We start from the raw sequence: 12110 nt of genomic DNA on the forward strand, positions 1-12110 counted from the left end.
AATCAGCACTAATTTGCTTATTTGAATTATTATAGTGAAGTACAAATGCAAGATAGATGGAATTCCTAAAGAAGCTCTTGGCTGTTGAATAAATTTCATATATTTTAAAAACTGTCACAATATAAGTATTTTTCAAGAGATATATAATGGTTCGTGAAAATACCTGAAATGCCCATGCTTTTATGGGTGTTTAGTATGCAATTTGTTCTAAATGTCTAATCTTGAATGATTAAATAATTTGCATACTGGTTTCAGTGGCATGAATTAAGGACTAATTGAAGTATAATTTTTTTGCCATAAAATTATATCATCTTTTATGTAGTACATTTAAAAATATTCTAGGCCAGTTCTAATTTTATAGTTTTATTATTTTAATTTAATGTACCGAGTAATTAAAAATTGCTACAAAGAAAAGAAGATGAAAATGATTTTAGTTAATTTCCCCTCAACAGAGTGAAAAGATGATTAGTAGAATAATGGAACAGAGCTCAACACAGTTCCTGGCACATAAAGATATTCATTAACTGTTCCTTAATGAATAAGGAATGAATAATTTCTAAGTATTTCTAGACTTTGGGAAAAGGCACCATTTTCAGTGTTATACAAAATGTGAAGAAGATTGCTTGACATCTTTATACTGAAATGCCTCCATACACAGGTCACACAAGCCAATTTTTCTTGAACCATTAGACCCTCAGTTTGCTCTGCTTGCCTTTTCTCCTTTTGTCTTTGCTCCTGGAGTAGATTCTCAGGCTTAAGTCAGTTTATAGAGGTTGAGAGACAATTCACCACAGGTATCTTGCATTTCTGTGGATCTTGCAAGCAGAGACACTGTCTGCTCTTTGTTCTGGATTATCTTTTCAAGGATGTTTATATAGCACACAGCTTTGGAAGACAAAGATAGTCTCTCCTTCTGGAGCAAAATGCAGGTTTGCTCACAGCCTTGGAACATAGAGGTGGTGTCTCCCTCTAGAACAAAAGGCAAACATGTTTACTGTCCAGTCTAATAAAGGTAATTTCTCTCTCTGAGACAAAAGGCAGGGATGCTTATAGCCCATTATAATAGATTCAGGTTCTCTCATCTCAGGGCTGCTGTCCTATAATGTGTAACCTACTGCATGTGCAGAAGTTACCTGGCCCTTGTTGTGTCACCCTGTGGGAATTGGGGCTCAGGAAACTGGTACAAAAATGCTGATGTTCTGGCTACTGTTATTACTGTGAGTAATAAACTGCCCTTTGTCTCTAACCAAAGCATCTCATGTCTTCTACCAGCATCCGTGAAATTGTGGCAGGCTAACTTGCTAGCTTGAAAGTAGGATAAACTCTCAAACCCTAAACACTTCTTGACAACAGGTTTCAGCAGGGTTTGGGTAAGTTGGCTGGTATGGTGTGGTGCAGTTGGTACATTCATCTAGTTAGCGAACCTTTTTACCTCCAGTGGCTAATTGCCATTTGGGTGTACTTGGGGACCCTGGGTCCATATTCTCAAGAGGAGAAGTGAATGGGTATCATAGGGTTGGAAGTAGAAGAGGGGATGGGATCCAGAACCTTTAGCCCAGAGCACTGGTTAAAACTATGAAGCCTCTGATAACTCTCACTTTGGGGGAGTGGATGGGTAGCGGAGGGCAGAGTCTATAGAGGAAGAAGGAGGGAGAAGAGGTTGGTAGAGGGAAGAAGATTCCAAGAAGCTTCAAAGCAGCATAAAGTCATTCATGCTTATAGAAGCTGTAAATCATGGTGTTGGCATCTACCATAGTGAAACTTATTAGCTTACTTTTTTCAACCAAGAGTGTGCATTTTTGTGAGTACTCTGCTTTGCAGTCTTAGTTCCTTGTGTACTGTGCTCACCTTGAGTGCTGGTGGGTGAAAGTGAGCATGCTTGTTTTGGGAAAAGACATGATGGTAGTGTCTGGCGCATTAGGCCACTCTGTTCATACCCCCTCCTCCTTCCCCCCTGCCCTAGTCTTTATGGTTTACTTTAATAGAGTAAACCCTAGTACCACTTAGGCAACTCAAACAACGTGCAAGGCTGGTCAAATTACCCCGGGCCTCAGAAGTCTCAGCTCCCCCTGGTACCCTGAGAGTTTGAACATACTGATGCTACTTCTCCAAAATCCAACCCTTTGCCCGCTTCACTGTGATGGGAAAGCATTCAGGGTTGTTATAAAGATGTACTGTGATCTCTTTCTGGTGAGCCACACGATGAAACAATTGTGTTTGATTTCACACTGTAGGAATTTTTATCCGGCGTCATCGGATTTCTCTCCCGCCTCCTGATGAGGATCAGTTTTATACTGTGCATCATTTTAATATCAACATAGACATTGTCTTTTATGGTCGGACGTTCAAGATTTATGACTGTTACATTCACAAAATAGGAGTCAGATTACACCCCCCTGCCCCCCGCCCCGGGACAGTGTCCAGAAGATCCTTACCTGAAGACACGGAGAGAGGTAAGTTGATTCATCCATGAACTCTTATCTTCAAGATGAGAATCCCTTCACAGTCAGTAAAGGGTATTGGTACTCCTGATGGAGATGTGAAAGAACTTTGGGGGCCATGGTCACTGGAGTTGTCCTGTCTTCCTCTGGGCTGGAGGGAAGGCTGAGTGTTGGCTTCGGTGCAGGAGATGCTCACTTTCTGCCCCTGCCCCCACTTCTCTCCACGGAGAGTCTCCCTTCCAGGCAGTAGGAGTCTTCAGCGAGCTGCCCGCATGAGATGGTTTCTAAGAGCCCGTGATTGGCTTTGTGGTCACTGACAGTGAAAGAGTTGGGTCCACACTTACCTGGCTTTTCTTTTCCCATTTTAGTTGCCTAACTCTGGGAAAATCTTTGCTCCTGTGCTACCGATTTACTGAACCCTTTGGGTACACCTTTTTCCTTCTTCCTTGGGACTCCCAGCTCCCTTTATGGTGTTATCAGACGCAGAGGTGTTCAGGAGTGAGGAGGGCCTCGATTTCGACGTACTCCTATGATGACAGGATGCTTGTTTTCAAAGGCTGACCCCAGCTAGTGTAGGGAGGAAAGAATCAGTGTTAGTAGTATTACTGTAGTCTTTCCAAAGTTTTTTTTAATGATCCCTGGCCCAAATTTTATGTTTTACAGAAAAATCTGAATACACAAAAGGGCAAGTGTCATGTGGAAGGTCACATACCTCACCAATCTTCTTGCTGGGCCTTGAACTCAAATCTCTTGCTTCTTATCCTGTTTTTCATTATTGTCATTTGTTTCTCTTTTTATTGAAGTAGGATTATATGCAGTAAAATACACAGAAATTAAGTATACAGTTTGATGGGTCTTAACAAATACATACACCCATGTAATCCACATCCAAAATCATGGTATAGATTTCCATCCCCCCAGAAAGTTCCCGCATGCCTTTTTCCAATCTATCCTTCTCCCCACCCAAGGGATAAGCACAGTTCTCATTTCTATCCCTATCGATTAGTCTCATTTTTATTGTTTCTAAAACTTGTAATTAACTTCTTTGCAGAAAGATAACATAAAATTTAGAATAAAAATGTCCTTTGATTCTGCTTTGATCTCTTGTTAAAATCTGCATGTAGGGGCTTCCGTGGTGGCGCAGTGATTGAGAATCCACCTGCCGATGCAGGGGACACGGGTTCGTGCCCCGGTCCGGGAAGATCCCACATGCCGTGGAGCGGCTGGGCCCGTGAGCCATGGCCGCTGAGCCTGCGCGTCCGGAGCCTGTGCTCCACAACGGGAGAGGCCACAACAGTGAGAGGCCCGCGTACCACAAAAAAAAAAAAAAAAAAAAAAAAGCTGCATGTAGGATCATTCATCTATTCCTGCCTCCTAGCCCTAGCAGAATTACCCTCTAATGCTGTAGGCATACAACCCTCCTGAGAAATATATATTATTGATCCTGGAATATCTAAGGTGAAATCCCTGTGGCATTATACTTGTGTATATTGGCATGCAAGGAGATTTATGGTTTGGGTTCATTTCTACTTTTTCCAAATGCCCTAGAAGAAGGAGTCTAGATAAATACAAAAGTCTTTAGAACCAGCAGAGAGAACCTAAAAGAAATGGATCTATATGATTTACCACCCTTTGCATCTGGCTACACTCATTCACTAACAGCTGGTATTATATGATAGTGATTGTGAATGATGATGCATTATATGAAATACTTAGAACACTGTGTTATTTAATAAGTTTATAAGGAAAAAAATCTTTTGTTCCAGGAATCAAGACTGAATACCAAGAACAGCCAAGAAATGTTTTAAATAATTTCCTTTCAGATTGGAAGAATCGTTTTAGCATTTATTCCCACAGGGAGAAAGCTCTTCAATAAATGTAGAAATCTGTGGAAAATTAGGAGTTTAGTAAGAGGCTTTTATATTGACTTTAATGCATTTACCTCTCCAGTGTTTGCTGCCTTGAAATGTAAAGTTAAAATTAAACAATTTAACTTGAACTGAAAAGAGCCTCGATGGTATATAATCAATAATGCATTTCTTAGAGGCCTTATAATGCCAGAGAAAGATTTTTTAGTTGTTGAAAGTAGAGATCTCGTAATTTCATTTAAATATCAAGGATAAGACTGAAGAGCCTCTGGAAAGGCCATCATGTCTCCCCCACTGTCTTGGGATAAGTCTGCACCTACCTAGACTGCCCTGGACAGATACAAAATTTTGAGAACTTACAAGTAAGATTACATAACCCGATGTGGGACTACATCTCCCTTGCTAGTGAGCACTTCCTTATATAACCATCCTATTAGGCTACATTAGATAGAATGGGGGCAGTTTGCTCCAAGACAGGGCTGAGACTGTGCAAATAGAGGGGTTGGGCTGAGAAGACTGCCGAGCTAGTGCTTCCCAATTTGAGGGCCAGAGCCCGCGCAGTAGTTCTGTACAGATTGGGAAGTTCTCCATTTGCTCTGCTCCTGTTTCCATGGCCTTTCGGATCTTCACTATCTAAAGCTTTTGAGCAAAATAAAACTGTGAATATATTTCTTCTCTTTTACCTTCACAAAAATCTTTGGATGAGTAAGAAGCATATACAGATATGAATTTTCAGTGAAAAGAATTTTTTGGTTGAAATATAATTAACATAAACTTGGATGTACAAATCTTAAGCGTACCCATTGACAAGTTTTAAAAAATGTATACAATTTAGTATACAATTTAGTAACCAACACGAAAATCAAGATAGAGAATATTTCTATCACCCCAGAGAGTTCCCTTGTCCCCCTTTCCAGTCAGCCCTCTCCCCAGAGGCAATAACTGTTCTAATTTCTGTCACCATATATTAGTTTTGTCTGTTCTTAAACAAGAATTTTAAGTCTTTGAGAAAAGTCAGTTTTCAAAAACATTATAGAAGTATATTTTAGTGTGTTAAAATAATAACGAAAAGCTTCCTAATACTTGATTGTCTGTATTTCTAAGGTTGAAACTGGTTACATATGCATATCATGTATGTTGTTAGTTGAAATTTTAAAAAATGTCACTGAATAGTCTATAGAAAAGATACCTTTATATTCTTTGATTGCTTGCATCCCAGAAGCAACTATGGAAAAACTTCCACTCTCATTAACCTTTTCTCCATTGGCAGAAGCTAGACTGCATGGAGCCCTTACATCCCTATGAGTCCTTCGACACTCTGAAACAGTTCCTTGAGTATGATAGGAAGGTTTTGCGTTTCTTCAGCCTGTGGGACGACTCAGGCTCAGTGTTTGGGGACCATAGAGAACTCATCCTGCATTACTTTCTGTCTGATGATACCATCGAAATCAAAGGAGTATTGCCACATAACTCAGGAAGAGATGCTACGTCATTGTTCCTCCAGAGGAGAAAGCTACCTAAGGTGAGCAATGGACTGCTTTCCAAGTTTGCTTGTGGGCTGAAGACTCTAGTCACTCACTGTCTGGAATGTCATGTGTTATGACTGTGTGATGACAAGTCACCATGTATTAGTGCAAGTGTTTAGAAAACTTTTACTTTGTGCCCTCTATTAATGTACATCTATGAAAGTAATACAGAGGATATGACAAATTGGAGTTGGACTATTCAGGGCTTAGGCAAGTAAAGGAAAAATGTCAAATGCAAGAGAACTACCTATTCATCGAGTTCACTATGAATCTTATGAAGGGTAAATGACTCTCTAGTAAAAGGATTGCTCGTGGCCTTGGGCGGGGAACTGGCCTCTGGCCTCTGTAGCCTACTGAGGAGATCCCATTGTATTGGTCTGGATTGTGAATACACACACACACACACACACACACACACACACACACACAGGAGTGATTCTTCTGAGAGTAGCCACCAGTCACCAACTAGACACTGGCTAGCAACAATGATAGCTTTTGCATTTTTACTATTAAAAAAGAGTTGTCCAAGTGATTTCTACACATGTTTATGGCCATTTGAGAGCTAACGTAACCTGGGTGCAGCAGAAATGGCACAGAGACAGAAGACCTGGGGTAGAATTGTGAGTCTGCCACTTAACAGCTATGTGACCTTGGGCAAGTCATTAACCTCTCTGAGCATATTTCCCTATCTCTAAAGTGCAGTTAATTAGGCTTCCCTCCTGAGATAACTGTAAAGACTGAATGAGATAATGTAGTAAAAAGCACTAAGGACCTATAAACACCTATAAGGACCCGTGAAAGTATCAAGGCTTATTCACAGCTCTATGTTATATTTTATTTCTTTTTTGGATAAAGTATTTTGAAACTTAATTCTTAGTGCTACTGAGAAGATTACTGTAATGCTCATTTCTGATGCAAACAACCACTGGTTATTTGCTTATCACAGGAGACTCTTCCAGATTCTCTGAATCTCCTGCCAGAAGTCCTGCTGTGTTGCTTCTTGGGGCGGGGGCAGGATTTGTCCCAGATCGAACTCTGGGCGTATGCACAGCAGGTGGCCAGGAGGTGCCAGGGAAGCCTGTTTTTAGAATGGCTTTGAAAAATAGGCTAAATATAAAATAATAATGACATACCTGACATTTGCAGTGTTCCTTGACATCAGTTGCTTCATTTATTCGTTCATTCAACAAATATTTAGTAAGTGTCAGCTGTGTGCCAGCTCTGGGGTTACAGTGAGAAAGAAAATGGAAAAAATCCTGCTTTGTGGAGCTTCCATTCTCGGGAGAGATACAGTAGCAGTGAGTGTTCCCTTGACACTCACAGCATCCTTTGAGAAAGCAAGGAGTAAGTACTGTTGTTGTGGTTAGATGACACAACTGAAGTTCTGAGAAGATAAATGCCTGGCCCCGTGTCCTGTAGCTAGAAAGCAGCAAAGAGAGAGTTTGCATCTAAACGTACTGTTTTTTTCTTTGTTACGTGGCTTACTGACACCCCACACATCATAAGTTCACACATTGAAACTTAAACATTTTATATCACACATATCTGGCACGATTCAGATTTCTCATGTGTATGGGATAAACGGATCACTATCAATTTCTATAAGTTAGTTCAGATAGTTCCTGCCTGGACCACCTCCAGTGCGGGTGGAACTGAGGAGTGCCCTCCTTGGCTTGCTCCGGGCCACAGTTTCTGTTAGAGGCTGACTGCACTCCATTGCCAAAGAGTGCGTCCTTGCTCAGGATCAGGCAGGGTGCTAAGCAAGTAAAGAAGGCAAGGCAGGGTTTCTCCATCAGGGCGTTTTGGAATTTTAAGATGACTGCCGATGAAGCAATTACAGAGCAACAAAAAGTGGTTTAACCCTGAGGTAGGTGCTACGGAAGTTTGAATTGGGGACAGGCCAGTAGGATGGGAGAGGTCAGGGGGAAAGATGGGACTTTATCAGGGCCTTGAAGGAGGGGGGGAGTGTAGACCAGCCTGCAGCGGGTGGGGAAGCATGGCGAAAGGTGGCTGGAGTCTGTGTCCTGTCTTCCTTGGGATGGCAGAGAAGAACCATACGGTGCCTCTTCCCACTTGAGTCCCTCAACAGGAGCATGTTTGTGTTTAGAGGCCATCTACTACATCTTGATTTGATTTTTATCTTCCAGTATGGCCCCCCTGGAGTCTGTCAAGGAGGCCAGATAACAGACCGGACAGTTCTCAGTGTAGATGGTGGCTTGTCAGAGAACCGAGTGTATGGCTGCCTGTTGGATAAATACAAGGTAAGTCATGTTTTATTACTGTTTCCAGTGTGACTTCCCTGGAACCTGGAATGTGGGGTGAGTTACATGTTCTGCTTCTGGGAGATTGATTGTGAATGAAATCGATGAATATATAAATGTATGTGTTGCACTGCTGTTTATCGATAATAAACATGCTTAAGTGCATGTATAAATATATGCATTGCACTGCCATTTGGTAGCACTACGTTGCTAAAAGAATGTTTTAAAATGTTAATATTGAGCGGTTGTCTTTTGATTTGATTTAAACATTTTTGGTTATGAATGATATAACTGATTTTTTAAAATTTCTTTTTCCCTTTGGGGGTGGGTGCCAATGTCTTTGGTGGGTCTGTGGTGTCAGTGTCATGTTCCTTTGTTTTTATTAGCTAGGCAAAGTAGACCAAGAGTTTTACAAAGATAGTGACTTGTCCATAGGAACCACCATCAATGTGTGGGGAAGGAAAGTGTTCCTTTGTGACTGTGATGAATTCATGAAGACTTATTGTAAGACTAAATATGGAATTGGTAAGTGATACATCTGTCAATTAGAAAACAATATTTAAAACTTAGAGTCTTTGTTCCCTAGTTAGGCTTGATCTGACTTTTGAGTTTCAAATTCTAAGCTCATAATAGCCACCGTTTATTGAGCATTTGCTAACTGCTGGGCATCTGTTGTCTTATTTATTTCTAACAACAATTCTAGAAGGGTAGACTCATTATCCCCATTTTAAAGGTGAAGAAACTATGGCTTACAAGGGGTTTACTTGTCGAAGGTCATGCAGCAAGTAAAGGGTGAGGCAAGACTTGAACTTGTCTGCCTGATGCCAAAGGCTTCCATTTGCCCGTATAGCCCCCTGCCTCACTAGAGTATGGGGGAAATGCTTTGGTTAAGCAATTGAAATGGAAATCCAAACGCTTTTCTTTTCACTGAATTCTTGCTTACCGCAGAGGATATACTTATTTGAGCTCTCTGGGGAGTTGTGACAATTTGCTCTACCTTTCCTGGTGAGGCTCAGCCAGGCTTCCAGCTTCTCTCTTCTTAGATATCCATTCCATTTAGATCAGGTTAGCGCAGTTCAGAATGAAAACCGGTGATTTCTTAAGCACCTACCACATGCAGGTCATTGCAGTAGACAGAGGAGCTGCAGAGTTGTGTAAGGAGTTTCTAGGCTTGAAGCGGAGCAGAGACCTACCGCATGTTACACGGTGTTATAAGAGTCACAGAAGCAGGTGGAGGATCTGAGGCGAAGAAACCTGAAAAACAAGCCCCTCCATTTGTTAAACCTGCCGGCCAGCTCTGCCCCCACCTGGGCCCTCTACCCCTGGCTCCAGGTACCTACCGGTGCTTGGCGAAGTGGGGTGGTGGAAATTGCCAACCTCCCAGACTGGGATTTGGAGCTCTGATGGGGGATGCTTACCCCTCTCTGAACCTTGGAGTATTCATATGAGCTCACTTCCTGAGTGATGAGTTGGAAGGCAGAAGCAACCACAGCTTCCTAAAAGACAAGGTGCTTTGTCTTTAGAATGAGACGAGGCCCACCTTACGTGTCTTGGTGTCCCCACTGTGTTGTATTCCTGGCCTCCTGGGAATCTTTATATTATGGGAGAAGGCACACAGCATACAAAGGGGCTGGAATAAAAAAGAATTTCAATTTCCCTCCTCTGTGCGTTAATGGAACTTGTTCCACAGCATCTGCGTGCCAGATTAGTCAAAATGGAGCCAAATTGGTGGCCTCTTATATTATTTTCTAAAATTAGTCCTATTTAGTGGCACAGTTGGGCATATTTGTTTTAGGGACTGAGGGCAAGAAGCAGCCAGGAATGTGCAGGTAGTGGCTGTTGTAGAGAAGCTGCTAGTGACCCTTAGACAATTGGGAAGGATAGTAATAAATGTAAGTGCCTGTTCAGAATCAGCAAGTCTTCAGTGTAGACTTGGAAAATTCTAAAAAATGATATATATATGAAATGAGTCACTGAAGACATTTACCTGTGTCCTACTGAAAGATTACCTTAATTTAAAGGACGTGGTAAAGGTTCAAAACATCATATGATCCCTTAAATAGCAAGTCCAACGTTCGGTTGATGTTCGTCTGTCAACTTGATTTTGAGAATATAAAGGTCGCCTTTGGGAAAATGAATGTAATGCTGGAGAGACACAGTGCACTGTTAGTCTTTTAACGGGTTTGCAGGGAACTGTCAGAGGCAGAGTAAATCCACCGGTGTGCTCCAAATCTAGCCATCCTTGGCAAATGTATCAGCTTCAAATGCCCTATGGTTCATTTCAGTTGAGCCCTAGTGCTTAATTTCTTTCTGCTTACTTTTTTTGCTCACTCTATAGACTTACTGTATTACGTTTAAAAAAAGTCATTTGTGCCTTTAAAGCTAATATAACGTGAGCATTATGCATTTAAACAGAAAATTATGCAAATGCAAAATGATGATGCATTTTATAGTCACGCTGACTTTTTATATTTCTCATAGCTTATGTTAAAATACCCCATTTAACAGACACTGTTATTACACAACATTTCTTGAGTAACAGCAGTGTACTTAATGTAACTGATAAGTGGAAATTATATCCATGATTCAGGGTGGAGGGGAGTGAATCAATATTCTCTGATAATCTTTACATTTGCTTTTCCTGACTTTTTGGTAACATTAAATTGATAGACGTAATGTTACTTAGATACAGTTACTTCTGACATTTTAATTTTTTTTATAACTCATCTGGTTCTAAAAATTCATGAGGCTGACCAAGTTCTATACATTATATTTTGGTGTCCTTGAAGCCCAAACCAGGACAAAGTCCTGGCAATAACTGTGGTCACATTTCCTTCCTTGTCGGTAATTGTGGTCTCCACAGGAAGGAGCCGACAACTGCCAATGACACAGCTAGGGACCTCCTTAAGAGGAAGCCAGGGGGAAATTTCTAATGCAGTATACAGCCTGGGCGCTTCAGTACCTTCTCTTACCTAATGCCGCCCTAACATATTTTGGGGGAGAAAAAATGGCAGACAGACTAAGAGATGGAGTTGACCACAGTCCCAAGAATTGTGCATGAGTAAGCTTTCTATTATGTGGAAGCAGAGGGCTTGATAGAATTCCAAGAGATATGTGTAACCCCTGCATAAAACCCAATCTGACTCCTAAAAAGATGAGATTGTTTTGTGTATTGAAGGATTCTGAAGAGAAGGCAACTTCTTCCACAAAACAGTCCAGCGTGAGTCCCCCACTAGGCAGCTTGGCCATCCCGCTGGCCCTGGCTTGTCTGCCGGGCGGGAGCTTGTCACTCCCTCATTATTTCATGTGCATGAACGCGGACTGGCAAATGGAGGCCCGTTGGACTTTCCTGTAGCCTGAAGGTTGGAAAAGGCTCCAGGGGCTCTAGCAGGTGTTTCTTTCACTGAAGAGACAGGGATTTGAATGTAAACTGTTCTTACCTAGAATTCCTGCCTTGGGTTATTATTTCTTTGTCTATAAGGGGACTCTCTTATTATCGACTCTTAGTGGTTGGGACAGCCAAACTAGTAATAAGACCCTTCATTCGCATTGTTCGCGAATACTTTTTAGGCTATACCGACATTAAGGATAAGCAGAAAACTTAAAGCACCGTTAATTTTGTGGAGTTGTTTATGGCCGCCTCTGAACTCTTGGTGTTAGAAGCAGCAGGGCATCCAAGATGAGAGTCTAATGATCATTTGAGCAAATTAGCCATCTCAAGGTGCAGCAACAGAGGTAGAATTTGCTTCTAGTCTCTCCACATGGCTTTGATAGAGCTAACAATTTCACCTTTTTCTTTTTAACCTCTCCTATGAAGTGACGAGGGTTGAGGATTAGATGATTTCTAAGGATTTTCTAGCTAGAGCAAGAAAATCATGTGATTCACTAATTATTTGACCCCAAAATGAACGTCCCACCAAAATCATTTGACCTGGGTATTGGGTACAAGCAGAGGTGGATTTACCTTGAAGTTAATGAAGCTTAAGCTTTAGGGTTCTTTCTTTGCAGGGGCCC

The 12110-nt window shown here is 41.4% G+C and overlaps 2 protein-coding genes across 2 annotated transcripts in view; both read left to right on the forward strand.

The window, feature by feature from the left end:
- LOC136793435 (EF-hand domain-containing family member C2-like) overlaps positions 1–2453 on the forward strand; it is a 71264-nt gene extending 68811 nt beyond the window's left edge. Inside the window, exon 7 of the mRNA XM_067023738.1 lies at positions 2235–2453. The gene's annotated coding sequence lies outside the window, so the exon portion shown is untranslated. The remainder of the gene's footprint in view (positions 1–2234) is intronic.
- On the forward strand, positions 988–8591 carry LOC136791976 (EF-hand domain-containing family member C2-like). Its single transcript, XM_067023177.1, has 6 exons — positions 988–1012; positions 2235–2453; positions 2901–2962; positions 5580–5831; positions 7983–8096; positions 8532–8591. The coding sequence occupies exons 1-6, from the start codon at positions 988–990 to the stop codon at positions 8589–8591; spliced, it is 732 nt and encodes a 243-aa protein (XP_066879278.1).
- Positions 8592–12110: the final 3519 nt, after the last annotated feature.

Source organism: Kogia breviceps, chromosome X (genome assembly GCF_026419965.1).
Source record: "Kogia breviceps isolate mKogBre1 chromosome X, mKogBre1 haplotype 1, whole genome shotgun sequence".
Taxonomy (NCBI): Eukaryota; Metazoa; Chordata; class Mammalia; order Artiodactyla; family Physeteridae; genus Kogia; species Kogia breviceps.

Coding starts and splice junctions, on each gene's coding strand:
- LOC136791976 (XM_067023177.1), top strand. CDS start 988: ATGTTTACTGTCCAGTCTAATAAAG. Junction 2,963..5,579: donor AGGAGGGCCTCGATTTCGAC/GTACTCCTATGA, acceptor CTCCATTGGCAG/AAGCTAGACTGCATGGAGCC. Junction 5,832..7,982: donor AGAGGAGAAAGCTACCTAAG/GTGAGCAATGGA, acceptor TTTATCTTCCAG/TATGGCCCCCCTGGAGTCTG.